This window comes from Oratosquilla oratoria, chromosome 15 (assembly GCF_046742065.1).
Source record: "Oratosquilla oratoria isolate Oo_2021 chromosome 15, ASM4674206v1, whole genome shotgun sequence".
In the NCBI taxonomy this organism is placed as follows: Eukaryota; Metazoa; Arthropoda; class Malacostraca; order Stomatopoda; family Squillidae; genus Oratosquilla; species Oratosquilla oratoria.
The window spans coordinates 32702094-32718835 of NC_134791.1; the positions used below are offsets into that span (position 1 = coordinate 32702094).

The following is a 16742-nucleotide window of genomic DNA, read 5'->3' on the forward strand; positions in this document are numbered from 1 at the left end:
ATATCTCCAATATTTTCTCTACATCTTTATTGCTTCCTGGGAGACCATACTTCCCTACTACTTCATCCACTGGCTCATCTACACTATCATTTAGATTCCCAACACTACTACATTCATATTCCTTTCAAAACTTTCCTCACTAATTTCATCACTACAAAAGTCTTACATATTTTCAAAATAAACCTCTACCTATGACATAACTTTGAAAAATAAAAAATGAATGCTTATCAATAAGCAGTATTGAAAGTGACTAAACTTTCTACTGGAAATGCAAATCAATTGACACATTTAGATGTACTGAGGCAATAACTGATGTCTGCTCTTACCTTCCTGTGTTAGAAAACTATGTAAGAGAGGAAAAAGTCCACCCTGCCAAAAGGAATAGCACCCATCAACTAGCTTGTTGGTGCGACCTTGGAAGCCACCTTCATACCGCATCTGACGATTCACTGCCCACCTCTGTAAAACAATCAATCAACAGATGAAAGAAAATGAGAAATAGTTAGAGAGGGGGTGGGTGGGTGAGAGTTGATGTTTCACATGGAATCAATACAAAATACTTGATATACTGAATAAAATACAAGTAGGGGACCAATGATGGGTATATGCTCGTGGTAGTCCCACAAGATGAACAGTGGAGCTGCTCATTTTCAAAACCCATTAACCCTCTTATCTCCATTAGGAAGTGCAACCTTGAGGAGCTGACACAGTATCAGTCTCTTGAGACCACACCTCCATACAAAGGTGAGGGTTGACGAGATAAACACCATATGAGGACTTTTAAGCAAAGGTGAGGGTATTGACAGGTTTTGAAGGATGCTGCAGGAGAAGATTTTAATCTGAGGTCAGTCTCATAGGACCACCACTTGCAAGTACCTGTCATTGGTGCCTTACCAAAAACATTAAACAAAACTGTCCTTACCAGAAGTGCTTCTGTGTCACAAAGACACTGTTTACCTAGCAGAGCTAGTGCGGCAAATGCACAGAATGTGTAACCCCCATGGGCTTCTAATCCAGGCGCTCCAGAGAACCCACCCTCATATGTCTGACACCTTAAAAGAAATAAATGATTTTCAGGCATACAACCTACAACATTAAATACTTGAACAAATTTCAATCTATTCATAGGAGAGAGAGAGAGAAAGAGAAAAAACATTTTGAAAAATAACTTGACTGATCTATCCATCTGCATACCATGAGGCTTTTTCTCTCTTATAAGGGAAGTACCCAGTCAAGGCATGCACCCAACCTCACTTATCCCACTCTTATCCACCACATATTTGTTTTCCTTTTATTTTAGCTTCTTGTGGATGAAGGGTCATCCCCGTCTCCTGCCCACTGCCCAGGCCAGAAGCAATGCAGCAAGACACAGTACATCCACAGCAGAACCAGCCCCTTCATTTACATGGAGGTTCTCCCTCTTTCTCTTCTCATGTGTCTATACACACATATACACATATTCATCTCTAATCAAGTATCCATCTTCACTCTTTATTTAACACCTTACTGATTTTTCCCCCAATAATTATGGACAAAAATAAATCCAATGTCCTATGAATTTCAATATCTTGATTAATATATAGTATACACATTTTTTTTCTCCTTTTTTTGTTTTTGTTTAGGAATGTCCCCTGTGGGGCTACAAGGAGAAGGATGCTTAGTCCCAATCCCCGTCCCTTTCTTCTCACCTCTTACGATCCAAGTGGGAATACTTGGTGGCAGTATTCTTTTCCCCCCACCAAAGAAAAAGAATACTCAGAGAAATGATACAGGACAGTAACAAGGGGTTGGGGGACAGCATAACGGAGGGACAGTCGTAGTATAAAAGTGCCATAATTTCTCTATGAACAGTTTTCCTCTATCATAGACAAAATGATGTGTGGCTCTGGTCCGTAGGGGCGCCCCATATAGACCCTAAAGTATCAACTGCATGCTACTTTGCCACAATAACAAGCAGCCAATACCCCAGAGGGGGGGTTGCCGATTTAATGAAGCGGCCTTGCTGTGGATGTGCTGTGTCTTGCGACACTGCTTCTGACCCAGGGCAGTGGATAAGGTGCAGGGATGACCCGTCATCCAGGAGGTGCTCAGATGAGAGGGAGGGTGGGAGGGGTGCGGAGTGTATTTAGGGATGAAATGGGAGGAAGTGTTTTTATGCCTTTCCCTTTTTGGCTACCTCCCTTGAAAGGGGGAAAAAGCCTTGGTATATGTATGTATGTACGTGTCTATACACACATATTCATCTCTAACCAAGTATCCATCTTCACTCTTTAACACCTTACTGATTTTTTTTCCAAATAATTATGGAGAAAAATAAATCCAATGTCCTATGAATTTCAACATCCTGATTAATATATAGTATACACATTTAATCACACAGAAATGGACAACATGAATGAATTTAAAACCGATAACTGGAGATACATAGAAACATCCCCATGAGTATATTTCCTGTATAATACAGTTGTGTCTTTATTCTTATTTGGCAGGGGTCCACAACCTTCCTTTTTCCATCAATATGTAGCTCAAAATAATTGTATGCAGAGCTTAAACTTGGCAGTATAGAACCAGAAATTTGTATTGCACTCTAAGATTTGTGAGACTTTCTGGAACTGAATGGGTGATGATAATCCACAAGAAACGAGATGTCATTCAAGGGTGTGACATTTCTTTTTCATTGCTACAGGCTTCAGCTAATTATTAACTAGTTGCCAGTTAGGAAGCTAAACAGTTTGTGGAGTCCTGTGCTCAATGTTTTTGTATAATTTCATCAAAATAAAGGCAACTTTTAGAAGAAAAACTGGGAAGAATGGTAAAAAAAAAATTATTCTAATCCTAGCAACATGGTAACTGAGTGGAACAGAGAACTACCTTAGGAAATACACTGCCACAAGGAAGGTATCTGAACTCTAGTTAGAAGCATGCTGATAATAAAGGAATATTTTTTGAATTGTGAGTTTCATCTCAGTCCATATCTCCCCTAAGGAATTGGAATTACTGCCAAATTAAAAAGACCTTTTCTGCAAGGCTTATCAATGACCCAGTTCTAAGCCACATGAAGTCAAAATCCTATGAAGACCCCATATAGTATGGCAACAAGGGTTGGGTCCAAATACATGTACTTGTAGCTAGACTCAAGTACAGATTTTCATGTACTTATATTTGGAGTTTAAAAATTCAATGGTACTTGTACTTAGACCCAAAGAGCATGAAATATATCAAATACATTCAAGTACAAACAAGTACACTGCATTCAATCAAAAGTTATATACTATGTATAGATTTTAGTAAACTTTGTGATGATACTATTGGGTAAATGCACTTATTGTATAATGTGTGTCTATGGGAGGATTGAGTGCCAGAGGACTGGAGGAGTGCCTGTGAAGTTCCGTTTTATGAAGGAAAAGGGGACAAATGTGATTATACTGTAGTAGTTTTATAGGGATCAGTTTGTTCACTGTAGTTGAGAAGGCGGGAGGGTGCTAATTGAGAGGATTGGGAAAGGAACAGAGGAAGTAATTGGTTGCGTGGATCAGATTTTTGTGGTAAGGCAGATATGTGAGAAAACTAGCAAAAGCTAAGGATGTTCTTTGGGCCTTTATGGATTTGGAGAAGGCTTATGACAGGGTAGACAGGACGGCACTGTGGAAGGTTTTGCAGATAAATGGGGCTGGAGGAAAGCCGTTAAGGGATGTCAAGAATTTTTATGAGAGTAGTAGAGCCTGTGTTAGAATTGGAAATGGAGAGAGCAAGTGTTTTGAGGTAAAGGTGGGACTGCATCAGGGATGTGTCAAGCTGCCATGGCTATTTAATGTGTGAGGTGGTGCAGGAGGTAGCAGCAAGGGTAATGGGCAGGGGACTGGAGATGGTTAAAGAAAATAAAAGAAAAACAAGAGGTGAGCCAGTTATTGTTTGCTGGCAACACTGCACTTGTAGCAGGGTCAGAGGGAGGATTAAGGCAGTTAATGACAGAGTTTGGGAAGGTATGAGATAGGAGAAAGTTTAAGATGAATGTAGGTTAGAGGAAGGTGATGAGATATACGTGGGGAGAGGGTGGCAGCGAGTAGAAAGTAAGTGTGAACGGAGAGAGGATGGAGGAAGTGGATAGCTTTAGGTATTTGGGGTTGTATGTGGCAGGAAAGGGAGGAGTGGAGGTGGAGGTAAATTGTAGATTGTGAGAAGCAAGTAAATGCAAAAGGGGAATGTCTGTAGGGCACAGAAGGGAGAAGGTAGGTTTACAAAGGATGGAGCATGCTGACAGGAGACCTTTTGGTCCATATCTAGGTCGGATGCAAAAAAAAAAAAATCATAATAATAAAATAATAAATAAAAACTATAATAATGTAAATAACAAATAAAATACATAAATAAATGCATAGCTATAGTTAAATAATAAACAAACAGGTAAATAGTAAATAATAAATAAATTGACATATAACTAATAATAAATGAGAATCACAGACAGACAAATTATAACAAAACAAACAAATAATATAAAATAAATTATAATCATTACAGCATCTTGCTTAGGTGTTTATCTTAATGATTCTTAAAGCTTCGAACTGAACTACATTGCACTACCTGTGCAGGAAGTTTATTCCATTCATTAACTACACGGTTGGCAAAGTTGTTTCTACCTACTTCCAAATTGAATCTATTTCCGGACAGTTTCAGACCATTGTTTCTTGTCTGATTCTCATTCAATGTGAAAATTTTGTCACTTTTGATGTTGTCAATTCCCTTTAGAATTTTAAAGACCTGTATCAAGTCACCTCTGAGTCTACGCTTTTTTAGGGAAAACAGATTCATATGTTTTGGTCGATTTTTGTATGATTTATTTTTTATATTTGGAATCAGTTTTGTGGCATGCCGTTGTACTTTTTCCAGTCTGTCAATGTCTTTAATGAGATTCGGTGACCATATGGAAACAGCATATTCCAAATGTGGACGAACTAACGATTTATATAGCTTGTTAATGAGTGATGTACTTTTGAAATCAAAAGATCGTGCAATCAGTCCTAGAATCTTATTTGCTTTCTCAAAGGCTGAAATACACTGCTTGGATGATTTGAGGTCGTTACTGATAATTACGCCGAGATCTTTTTCACTATCCACTTTTGTTAACGAATTTCCAAATAACTTGTAATCGTACATACATATACCAAGGCTTTTTCCCCCTTACAAGGGAGGTAGCCAAAAAGGGAAAGGCATAAAATCATTTCCACCCATTCCATCCCTGAATACACTCCACACCCCTCCACCCTCCCTCTTATCTGAGCACCTCCTGGATGATGGGTCATCCATGCACCTTGTCCACTGCCCTGGGTCAGAAGCAGTGTCGCAAGACATGGCAAGGCCGCTTCATTAAATCGGTGACCCCCCCCATTGCATAAAAGGAGAGGACGGGGAGAAATCCCTTCGGGCTGCGTCAAATTTCGCTCACACATACTACCTCACCCCCCCCACCCATTCCACCTCATGCAATCACAACATCATCCATATACAACCATTCTCCATTCACCCCTGTCTTCTGTCCTCTCCCGTCCTTCCTCAAAAGACATTCCCCTCTTCCCCAAAGCCCCCTTCACCCCATCCATCCACCTCATCCTAGGACGTCCCCTCATGTTCACTCTCTCCACATCTGCCTTCCATATCTGTTTTAGTAGTCTTTCTTCACTCATTCTTTCCATGTGTCCAAATCATCCTAATATTCTTTCATCAACCCTATCTCCCAGTTCCTTTTCCACCCCTGTTCTCCTCCTCACCTCCTCATTTCTCACTCTATCTAGCCTAGTAACCCCCATCATACTTCTTAGACACCTCATCTCAAACACATTCAAATTCCTTCTTTCTTCCTCTCTTATGTTCCATGTTTCCGCCCCATACAGTGCTGTTGGCATAATCACTCCTTCATACAGTCTCCTTAGCATCCATTCCCAAATTTCTATTCCTCATTACACTCTTTAATCCACCAAGGCATTTACTCGCTTCTCTCAATCTACATTCTACCTCCACCTTCACTCCACCTTTTCCTGCCACATTTCCACCCAAGTATCTAAAACTATCCACTTCCTCCAGTCGCTCTCCCTTAATGCTCACCTCCAGTCTACCGCCACTTTCACCCCTTGTACATCTCATCACCTTACTTTTACCCACATTTATCTTTAGCTTTCTTCTATCACATACTCTCCCAAACTCTGCCACCAACTTCCTCAATCCCTCTTCCGATCCTGCCACAAGCACAGTGTCGTCTGCTCACCTCCCACTTTTCTCCATTTTCTTTAACCATCTCCAATCCCTTGCCCACTACCCTTGCATTTACCTCTCGCACTACCCCATCCATGTATAAGTTGAACAGCCAGGGCAACATAACGCATCCTTGACGAAGTCCCACCTTTACCTCGAACCACTCACTCTCTCCATTTCCAATCCTGACACAAGCTCTACTACTCTCATAAAAACTCTTGACAGCTCCCAGAAGCTTTCCTCCGTATATCTGCATAACCTCCCACAGTGCCTTTCTGTCTACCCTATCATAAGCCTTTTCCAGATCCATAAAAGCCCAAAAAACATCCTTCCCCTTTCCTATAGCTTTCTCACATATCTGTCTTACCACAAAGATCTGATCTACACAACCTCTACCCGTCCTAAATCCACACTGTTCCTCACCAATTACTCCTTCTGTTCCTCTTCTAATCCTCTCAATCAAGATCCTCCCATAAGCCTTCCCAACTACACTTAACAAGCTAATCCCTCTGAAACTACTACATTCACACTTGTCCCCTTTTCCCTTGTAAAGAGGAACTATACAGGCACTCCTCCAGTCCTCCGGCACTTTACCCTCTCTCCAGCAAACATTAAATAACCTCACCAACCAGTCCACCATCACTGTACCTCCCTTTTTCAGACATTCTGCATGGCATCCATCCACACCAGGTGCCTTACCTGCTTTCATCATCTTAACAACTGCCTTCACCTCATCCTTCCTTATTTCTCCTCCATTCTCCTCACTCATCACTCTTATTTTCTTCGCATTTCCCACTGCAGCTATCTTTCCCTCCCTATCCTCCTTCACATTTAGCAACTCCCTAAAATATTCTGCCCATCTTCCCCTTACTGCCTTCTCTTCCATTATCATCTTTCCATCTGCACCTTTTACCTTTTCTTCTCTACTTGATTCGCCTCCTCTTTCTCTCTTAATTTCTTTCCAAAACATCTTTTTATTACTTTCAAAATTTTCTGTCATACTCTTACCCCATTTCACATCTGCTCTCCTCTTTGCAACCTTTACCTTTTGCCTTACTTCTCTTTTCTTTTCTTTGTACCTCTCATATGACTCCCTTGTCCTATTTTGTAACCAATCTATGAAAGCTCGCTTCTTCTCTTCTACAACATTCTTTGTTTCCTCATCCCACCATTCACTACCCTTTCTTCTATTTCCCCCTGTCCTTCTTGTTCCACACACCATCCTTGCACACTTTATGACTCCCTCCTTGAACCATCCCCATTCCTCCTCCACACCCAGCTCTACTCTATCCTTTACTCCCTCCCACTCCTCCTTCAGCTTCTTTCCGTACTCCTCCTCCTTTTCCTTTTTGTAATTGTACTTACTGTTATTTTTACCTATGTGCATTACCTTGTATTTACTTGTGTTAAATTTCATTAGCCACTTTTCAGACCATTAGTGTAATTTATCTAAATCTTCTTGAATATCTAATTGGTTTAAGTGATCATTTGCCATTCCACACAGTTTTGTATCATCAGCAAATTTGGAAACAGTAGATTTTAGTTCATGGTCTATATCATTTATATATACTATGAATAGAAGTGGCCCAAGAACGGAACCCTGAGGAACTCCACTTGTAACATTTTTCCATCTAGAAGATTTTCCATTTAAAACAACTCTCTGTTTTCGACCATTCAACCAATTACTAGTCCAACCTAATAGGCTACCACTTATTCCGTGTAAAGCTAATTTAGTAAGTAGTCTTTCATGTGGGATGGTATCAAAAGTTTTTGCAAAGTCTAGATATATTAAATCTATATTGTTTCTTTTGTCATAATTCGAGATAACTGTATTGTAGAATTCGAGTAAGTTAGTCACGCAAGAACGTTTCCGTCTGAAACCATGCTGGCTGTTATTTATCAAACTGTTACTTTCTAAATGATGTTCGATAGCATCTCTGATGATAGTTTCCATTATTTTTCCTACGATTGAAGTCAAACTTATAGGCCTATAGTTATTTGGCTTCTCTTTGTCACCTTTTTTGAATATGGGAGTAACATTAGCTAGCTTCCATTCTCTTGGGACATCTCCGGATATGATGGATTTCTTGAAAATAATTTCTAATGGAACAACAATCTCATTTTTCATTTCCTTTAAGATTCTTGGATGCCAACCGTCAGGCCCTGGTGTTATATTAACTTTGAGTTTATCTATACACCTTTTAATTTTTTCTTTTGTTATATTTACCGTAGTGAGTAAATTTACCCTAGACTTTTCACAGGTTTCAGTTTGGAGTTCACTTTGAGGTGTTTCGTTTACGAATACCGAGCTAAAATAATTGTTTAAGATATTACACATTCCTTCATTTGAATATTCAAGTTGACCGTCAGCAGATAATAGTGGACCAATGTGATTCCTAACAACCTTTTTATCTCTAATGTAACTATAGAATTCTTTGGGATTCTCTTTGGATTTATCAGCGATGTTCATTTCGTATCGTCGTTTTCTTTTTCTTAAGCGGGCCCTACACGATCAATTTATTGCGCAATATTCCATATTGTACAGTAATATTGACACTGGTCCGACACCATCTGCCATTTGGGCTGTGACTAAGGAGTTCCAAAGATCACTATCTCCTGTCCCAAACATCACAATCCATCCATACACTGTCATTGATACTGTACAATACGGAATATTGCGCAATAATATTGATTGTGTAGGGCCGCTTTTATTGTCTTTTTTAAATCTCTCTGTATTGATACATAACTTTCATAGTCAGGAGATAGAGGTAAGTGGAGAATAGTTATGTATAGATGATAATGTGATGTACGGATGGAAGGGGGTGGGGGCTGGGAGAAGAAGGGAGTGGTTGTGTGTGAATGATACTCTGAAATGTCCTGAAAGAATTTCTCCCCATCTTCTGTTTTTCTGCATGAGGGGACAGAGAGGGGGGCAATTGATTAAGTGAAGCAGCCTTGCTGTGGATGTATTGTGTCTTGCTGCATTGCTTCTCACCCAGGGCAGTGGGTGGGATACATTGATAACCTGTCATCCATGAGGAGCTAAGATGAGAGGAGGAAAGGGTGGTGGATAGGAGTGGAATGGGCAGAAATGTAATGAATGGGAGTGGGTACATTCCTTTTGATTTGGCTACCTCCCTTACAAGGGGAAAAAGCCTTTGGTATATAGATAGATTGAAATACACGTATCTATTATTTTTAGTTATAAAACTACTGGTTATATTATTAGTATAGAACAAGGGGCAATATTTAATGCCCTGATATTTACCCTTATATTCTGCATCAAATTTAATGTTATTACAGATATAAGAAATATATGGATACTCTTGCATTTGCAGCATAGGGAATATTACTGATTCAAGTTATTCATAAAGTACATGTTCTTCTTTTGCAATTCTGTGATAAAAGTAGTGATGTGTAAAAATAAAGGTAAAATTTCAATTTATTTTTCTATATTGAATCCCACTTTTTAGCTGTGTACTCATCAATGTGTATATACAAAAACTACTCATTTTCGTGCTTTATGAATCTGTGACAGGAATTTTTTTGCCATATAAAGTACTTATACTTAATTACAATGTCATATGCTTGGACTTCAGTAAATACCAAAATTACTGTATTTGTGCTTGAAAAATATCTAGCACCCTGTACTTAGACCCAACCCTGATGGCAACTGGATTATGTAAAAATGGTTGTGGACCCGTTGTTGGCTGGGGGACATTGTAAGAAACATGCACTACATATTTAGAGGACTTATTTGAATCAATTATTCATTATAATAACTTAAAAACAATAAAACAGCTATATTTTTCTATACCTTACTATCCACTGAGCAGTACCATCAAAGAGATCTTCTGTATAGATATTTGTTAACCTTGCCACTGAGATTGCACAATAAACGCCACGAATATCCACCTCTCCATTCTCATGCATAGTGAAAGCACCTTCCTTTGTTCGCATTGACCATAGGAATTTGCTTAGAGATTCTCTGAAAGACAATATAAAGTTAAAACCAATATAATATATCTCCACAGGAGTTAATGACACATTTTTATATTAACAACTGTTGTCTTGAGTTTCACTGATTGGAAACCTGCAGTTTCACAGGAATTGTCAAGTCTTTGGCCCCTCCCATAGATCTCTCAGGGAAGAAAAGTTGAACTTCTGTGGAGTTGTGGGTTTTTCACATAATTTAAATAGAGGCAAAAATTACACACATATAAATTCTACATAATTCATCTATCTTCACAGCATTACATGAAAGATAAATTTTCTTACCTATCAATTATATCATAAGCTTCTTTGGTTCCTAAAATTGCTACAGCATTAACCGCTGCATATGTTGGAGCTAGATGAGAATATTGTCCTGGTCCACCACCAAACCCACCAACTGTGTTTTGACATATCTTTAAGAAATTTGCTACATCCTTCTGTTCTTCGGCCTCTAACTTCTCATCTAGTAGTTCCAATGCATGTAAACCCCAATACACTAACCATGGGCGACTTGCATCTAAACACTAAAGGAAGAAAAATGAAAAATGACAGTAATGGTTGAATAATAAAGTACCAAAATATGAAACCATTGTACAACTACAAGGATCCAGCTTAAAAAAAATATTCAAGGATTAGCTTAACCTAAAAATATGGTAATCTAGGTCTGTGTGTGTTCCAGCACTACTAAACACCTTTCTCAGGAGTTGAGTCCAACTTGTCATGTTGCTTTCCTGATGATATCTATCAATTCCTGTCTCTACTTCACCTAATATCTCTACGGAATACAACTAACTGCTAGGGGAGCTGGTCATAATGTTACAATCTATACAGGGACTGACTGTGAAGAGGATGATGAATATGAAGAATGTGTTCATAATGTAATTCTTTGCTAATGGGCAACACTCCTGCTTCACACGTAAGTGACCCTGGGTTCAAATCCTCAGGATAAAGTAGTAGGGCTTCACATGTACATACAATAGCATCTTGTCATGCGTACCAGATGCCTTATACAGACAATACACACAAACACAGCCTGCCCAGCCCCTTTGTATAATATGAACACTACCATTACACTGGGAATAAAACTGGGGAAGAAACATAATTTAATTTCCACCTGGTTTAAGCAGGAAAGACTGAAAGGGGTGAATGTGTGTTTCCTATGCCCCACCACCTTGCTTTGTGGATGGCTGGGCATGCATGTTGGAATGAAAATCTATTGTGGCATCTGCAGATATTCCCTGAGGCATACTTACTGAAAAGGCTTCTGGCAAATTTTTTAATCCCCTTTTAAGGTATCCAGTGTGCCTATCTCTTGTCAAAGTTGGTGCTTTCTCATCCATGGACCTTCGACTCATAAAAAAATTGAACATTGCTGAGACACTCTGTTCCACCTTCATCTGTAAGAAAGATGTTATGTATGGATACAAGATTATAATCCTAATATCAAGAAAGAATCTTAGACACAAGATAGAAAATGCTAACCAAAATTAGGTTACATTCCTTCCATCTGATCTAAATTATTAAAGTTTACATGCACACGTACAAATACTTTTGTATTAACCACTCCATGTATTCTTTACAATTTTCCCTCTTTAATTAACTGCAGGAACTAGAAATTCAAATACAGTAACAATAAATACATGCTATGAGAAATACTAATCTTTCTTACACAAATTTTTCACAAATGACTCGCACACTGTTCACAAGGGGGAAATGAAGATGGGGAAACCTTGAATTGAACTTGTAGGGCAAACATTTTATTGGCCTCTTTGATTAGATTATACTTCTTGCAAGTCTATTACAACCATGACACTACATACATCAGGAGTAGGTAAATATATTAAGATGGTATTGCTGCTGTAATTACCGGATGTAGTAATCATACTAACCATTGTTAGGTTATGGCACATTTGTAACCCATGTACGTGTGTGTAAAGTCTCAGCATTACCCATAGATAGGGCCATATATGAGCATTGAGCTCTCATCTACAAGGGTTATAGCGGTCAATCATGGATCAAACTAATGATCCAAGACATACGTGTGTGTGTGTATCTTATAAAATTTCTTATCCTATTTCCCTCCACCCTCAGTGAGTGTTGCCTTGACACAAAGTAGGGCTTGCATAGGTATTACTAAAGTGCACACCTACGCAATATAGCAATAGAAAATTAAATATTGATTTGGTAAATTAAAGTACATCAACTTAATATCTGTTTTTCTTGGTGGAAATCAATAAAAAAAATACCTAGCTAGAAGCGATACACTACCAAATAGAGCTGCAACTAGAGCTTCAAGACGCCATGTTTATGTTATTCGTCCAGTCCCTTAAATGTCAGTTTGATGATGGCAATAGCTACCTTGTGCACATCTAAGCACTATATAATATATTAAATATTAATTTTGTAAATTAAAACCCATCAACATCTCTGACGACAACCTTGATGACCTCTAAATCCATACCTTGTAGGAGGTTAGGTTAGGTAGGTTAGGTAATTTAAGTTTAGTAGATTAGGTTGGATAGGTTAAAGCAATTTATTATACTTTAATTTCTGCATCTATCAAAACAAACATGCCATCTCAAGGCTCTTGTCACAGCTCCATTTGGTAATGCATCGCTTTTAGCAAAATTGTTTTATTGATATCCGCCCAAAAAAGGTATATTACATTGTTGTATTATCATTTACAATATATCTAATTTTCTATTGTTATATTATTTATGTGTGAACTTCTATAGATTTACCCTTGCATTTCCAGCTGTGATCTAGGATTATAAGAATGGGCAACGGGCTGACCAGAAAGTCTATACCCTTTTCCTGCCACTTATGACTTATAAGAAGGCGAGCATTTTTCCATACTAGTCTGTCAAAAGAACCACAAAATAGTTCCATAGCAAATCAAGATCCTTGAAGAGAGGTATACCTTATCACTGCTCAGACGCTTTCAGGATGGAAATAGCAACTTTCCCACAAATTCATTATATGTGGTGTTCCACAATACTAGCATACAAGATACAAGATGTTGGGTGCCAAGTGATGCCACAAACTGCACCCTGTGGCCACTATAACCCTACTTTATATGCTTGCCCAATAAAACAGCTCATATAATACTCTTTTTCTGCCATTGTTTAATATGATGATCGTTATCTGTTCATCAGATGATACAATGACAACTGTCTTTATGTTTACCCTGCTTGATTCTTGATGTTCATTATGATTTATGTCATGTTGCTTGATCACAATGATCTAGCCATATGCCTCTAATATTCTTAATACCTGCTTGCTCACAATATTGATCACTCTCAGCTTCCACCATTAATACAACTTTAAAAGGCTTCATTAACATAAGACACTTGACAGTTGACATATCTTCAGTAACTGGAAGGGCTTCTTGTTCATTGTACTACTACTTACATTCACAATAATAATAAAAAAAATACCAGTTGAGTATTTTACCCACACTGACTTCCCACAAGATAAAGCAATGAATTACACTGCCCACATTATAAACAGTGCTACATCTTTTTCAGTTACAGAAACGGCTCAACACAAGTACAGTTCTGTAATGTTCCCCTGATTACCAAGTTACGATAATTCATATATAATATACCTGTTCATCAGAGCTGACTGTCTGGACACCACAATCAACGTGTCGTTCACCTTGAAGATTTGATTTCAAACACCTAATTTCGTCTGCCATCTTGCCTCAAGTCTGTTTTGCTTTGGCAGTTCAGGTTCAGGAGTGTTCGAATTAGGGAAGCAATTAGGTATCAAAACAGAGTTCATTCTTTTAGGGATCAGTTGCGTAAAATATTCAGATCTAAAAAATCTTTACTTTCTTCTTCTTTTATTAATTATTTTCACCAACAAAAAATAGTAGAATTAAGAAAATATATATGGTTCTTCAAGTTATCTAATCATTAAAAATGCTTAGTTCACCTGAGTAGCCTGCAGAGCTGTCAGTCTGATATTTCAATAGGTCGTGAGATTCACCATGGTTTTTTGGATCACGTATTGGAATCGTGATCAACAGATATTTCCCTTCCAGAAGAGAGCTCAGAGCTCGTATATGACAGTTCTATGGGTAATACTGCGACCTTACGCACACACACACACCCAACTCCCCGGCCGCGAGAGTTGGAGCAACAGCCAGCAGGGTAGCGACACTGAAACCATTCTAGACCTGAGCGGGATACGAACCCGGACCTCTGTAGTGGCAGCCGGGAACTACCAACTGCGCCACGAGTTGTGTATTTACCTAGTTGTATTTTACGGGAAGGGGAGCTATGCTCGTGGTGTCCCGTCTTCATATCTCATTTTATCTAAACTATTTTTAAATTCATGTATTGTTTTTGCACACACCACTTTCTCATCTAACTTGTTCCAACTGTCTATTACTCTGTGAGGAAAGCTGTTCTTTTTCACATCTCTTCTATAGCTGTCTTTCTTGATTTTCTTTCCGTGTCTTCTTGTATTTCTATCATCCCATTTTATCAGATTCTCTCTATCAATAATTTCTATGCCTTTAATGATTCTGTAAATAGCTATCAAATCTCCTCTCTCTCTTCTTTGCTCTAGTGTCTGTAGTTCAAGTTTTGCTAGTCTCTCTTCATATGATAGTTTTGAGAGTGTTGGTGCCAATTTTGTAATTGCTCTTTGTATTCTTTCAAGTTTCCTTATACATTTTCTTGTACTTGGTGACCATATCGTTGCTGCATATTCCAATCTTGGTCTTATCAGAGTGATTAGAATTTTCTTCACCATTTCTTCATCCAGGTATGTAAATGCCACTTTGATTGTTCTTATTAAATTATAAGTTTCTCCAAAAATCTTATTTATATGTTTCTCAGGTGACATATTATTCATAACAATGACTCCCAGGTCCTTCTCATTTTCTACTTTTTTTATTCCTTCTTCTCCCAATTTATATGATCCTGTTATTCTGTTTTTGCTTTTTCCAAATTCCATTATACTACACTTTTTAGTGTTGAACTCCATCTCCCACTTCCTACTCCATTCCTGTACTTTATTTAGATCACTCTGTAGTGACTCACAATCTTCTTCCGTGTTCACTTTTTTTAACAGTTTTGCATCATCTGCAAAGAAGCTCATATAACTTTCAATTCCGTCATCCATATCATTAATATATATAGCAAACATTATTGGGGCCAGAACTGTTCCTTGTGGAACACCGCTTATTACTTCATCCCATTTTGAGTGTTTGTCTCTTATCACTACTCTCATTTTTCTTTCTTGCAAATAGTCTTCCATCCAACTAAGCAGTTGGCCCTGTATTCCTCCTTCAGTTTCTAATTTCTTAAGCAACTTCTTATGTGGTACTTTGTCAAAAGCCTTTTTTAGGTCTAGAAATGCACAATCAACCCATCCATCTCTTTCTTGTATTATATCTATTAGCCTTGAATAGAAACATATTAAATTGGTGACGCATGATCGTCCTTGTCTGAATCCAAATTGCCTTGGATTTAGCACGTTTTTTTTTTCTAAATATTTTACCCATCTACTTTTGACAATTCTTTCACAAATTTTTGCTATTGTACTTGTTAGAGAGACTGGTCTGTAGTTGGTAGGGTCTTCTTTATTTCCTCCTTTATATATAGGTACTATATTTGCTTTTTTCCAATCTTCTGGGACTTTTCCTTCTTTCAAGGAACTGTTTATTATGCTATATATTTTGTCTGCCAGTTCATTCCTGCATTCTTTCAAAATCCAGTTTGCTATTTCATCTGGTCCATGCGATTTTCTGACATCAAGATTACTCAATTGTTTCAATATTTCATTCTTAGTTACTTCTATTTCTTTCATGGGGGGGACTTTCTCTTTCCATTCGATCTCTTCAGGTTGTATGTTCTCCCTTGTAAACACTGATTTAAAATGCTTGTTCATAATTTCCGCCATTTCAATTTCCTCTGTGTATTCAACTCCTCCTTGTCTTAATTTCTCCAAATCTTGTTTGTTTTTCAATTTGCTGTTTACAAATCTGTAGAATAGTTTTGGTTGATCTTTACATTTTTCTATGACATCTTTTTCATATTTTCTCTTTTCCTCTCTGCACTCTTGTACATATTCATTTCTATGACAAGTATATATTTTCCATTTTTCAGGTCTTCTGTCTTTTTTAAATTTGGTCCAAGCTTTGTCTCTTTTGTCTTTTAACTCCCTACAACTTTTGTTGTACCAGCACTTTACATATTCTTTTTCTTGTTTTTGTCTTGGGACATACTTTTCCACTCCTTTTTTATAGATTTTTGTCAAAATATTCCATTTCTCTTCCACTGTTGTTTCTTCTTTGTATATTCCTTCCCAGTTTTCTTTTTGAAAGAATTCTCTTATTTTATCAAAGTTTGTTTTTTCATACATCATTCTTCCTTTTCTATATTGTTAATTTCTTTTCATGTATTTTTCCTCATTTAGTTCCAGTTCAATCAATATGTGGTCACTTTTACTTATTGGTGTTTTATATTCAATCTTTTCTACTATTCTAGGTT

General features: G+C 37.8%; 1 protein-coding gene across 3 annotated transcripts in view; it reads right to left on the reverse strand.

The window, feature by feature from the left end:
• The window catches only part of Fntb (Farnesyl transferase beta subunit), a 49212-nt gene extending 35212 nt beyond the window's left edge, over positions 1-14000 (reverse strand). For all 3 annotated transcript variants that reach the window (XM_076198783.1, XM_076198784.1, XM_076198785.1), the window contains exons 1-6: positions 13847-14000; positions 11493-11636; positions 10525-10763; positions 10064-10234; positions 923-1052; positions 327-459 (exon numbers count right to left, since the gene is read on the reverse strand). In XM_076198783.1, coding sequence (XP_076054898.1) covers positions 327-459; positions 923-1052; positions 10064-10234; positions 10525-10763; positions 11493-11636; positions 13847-13936 — 907 coding nt within the window. In that variant the 5' untranslated portion in view covers positions 13937-14000. The remainder of the gene's footprint in view (positions 1-326; positions 460-922; positions 1053-10063; positions 10235-10524; positions 10764-11492; positions 11637-13846) is intronic.
• Positions 14001-16742: the final 2742 nt, after the last annotated feature.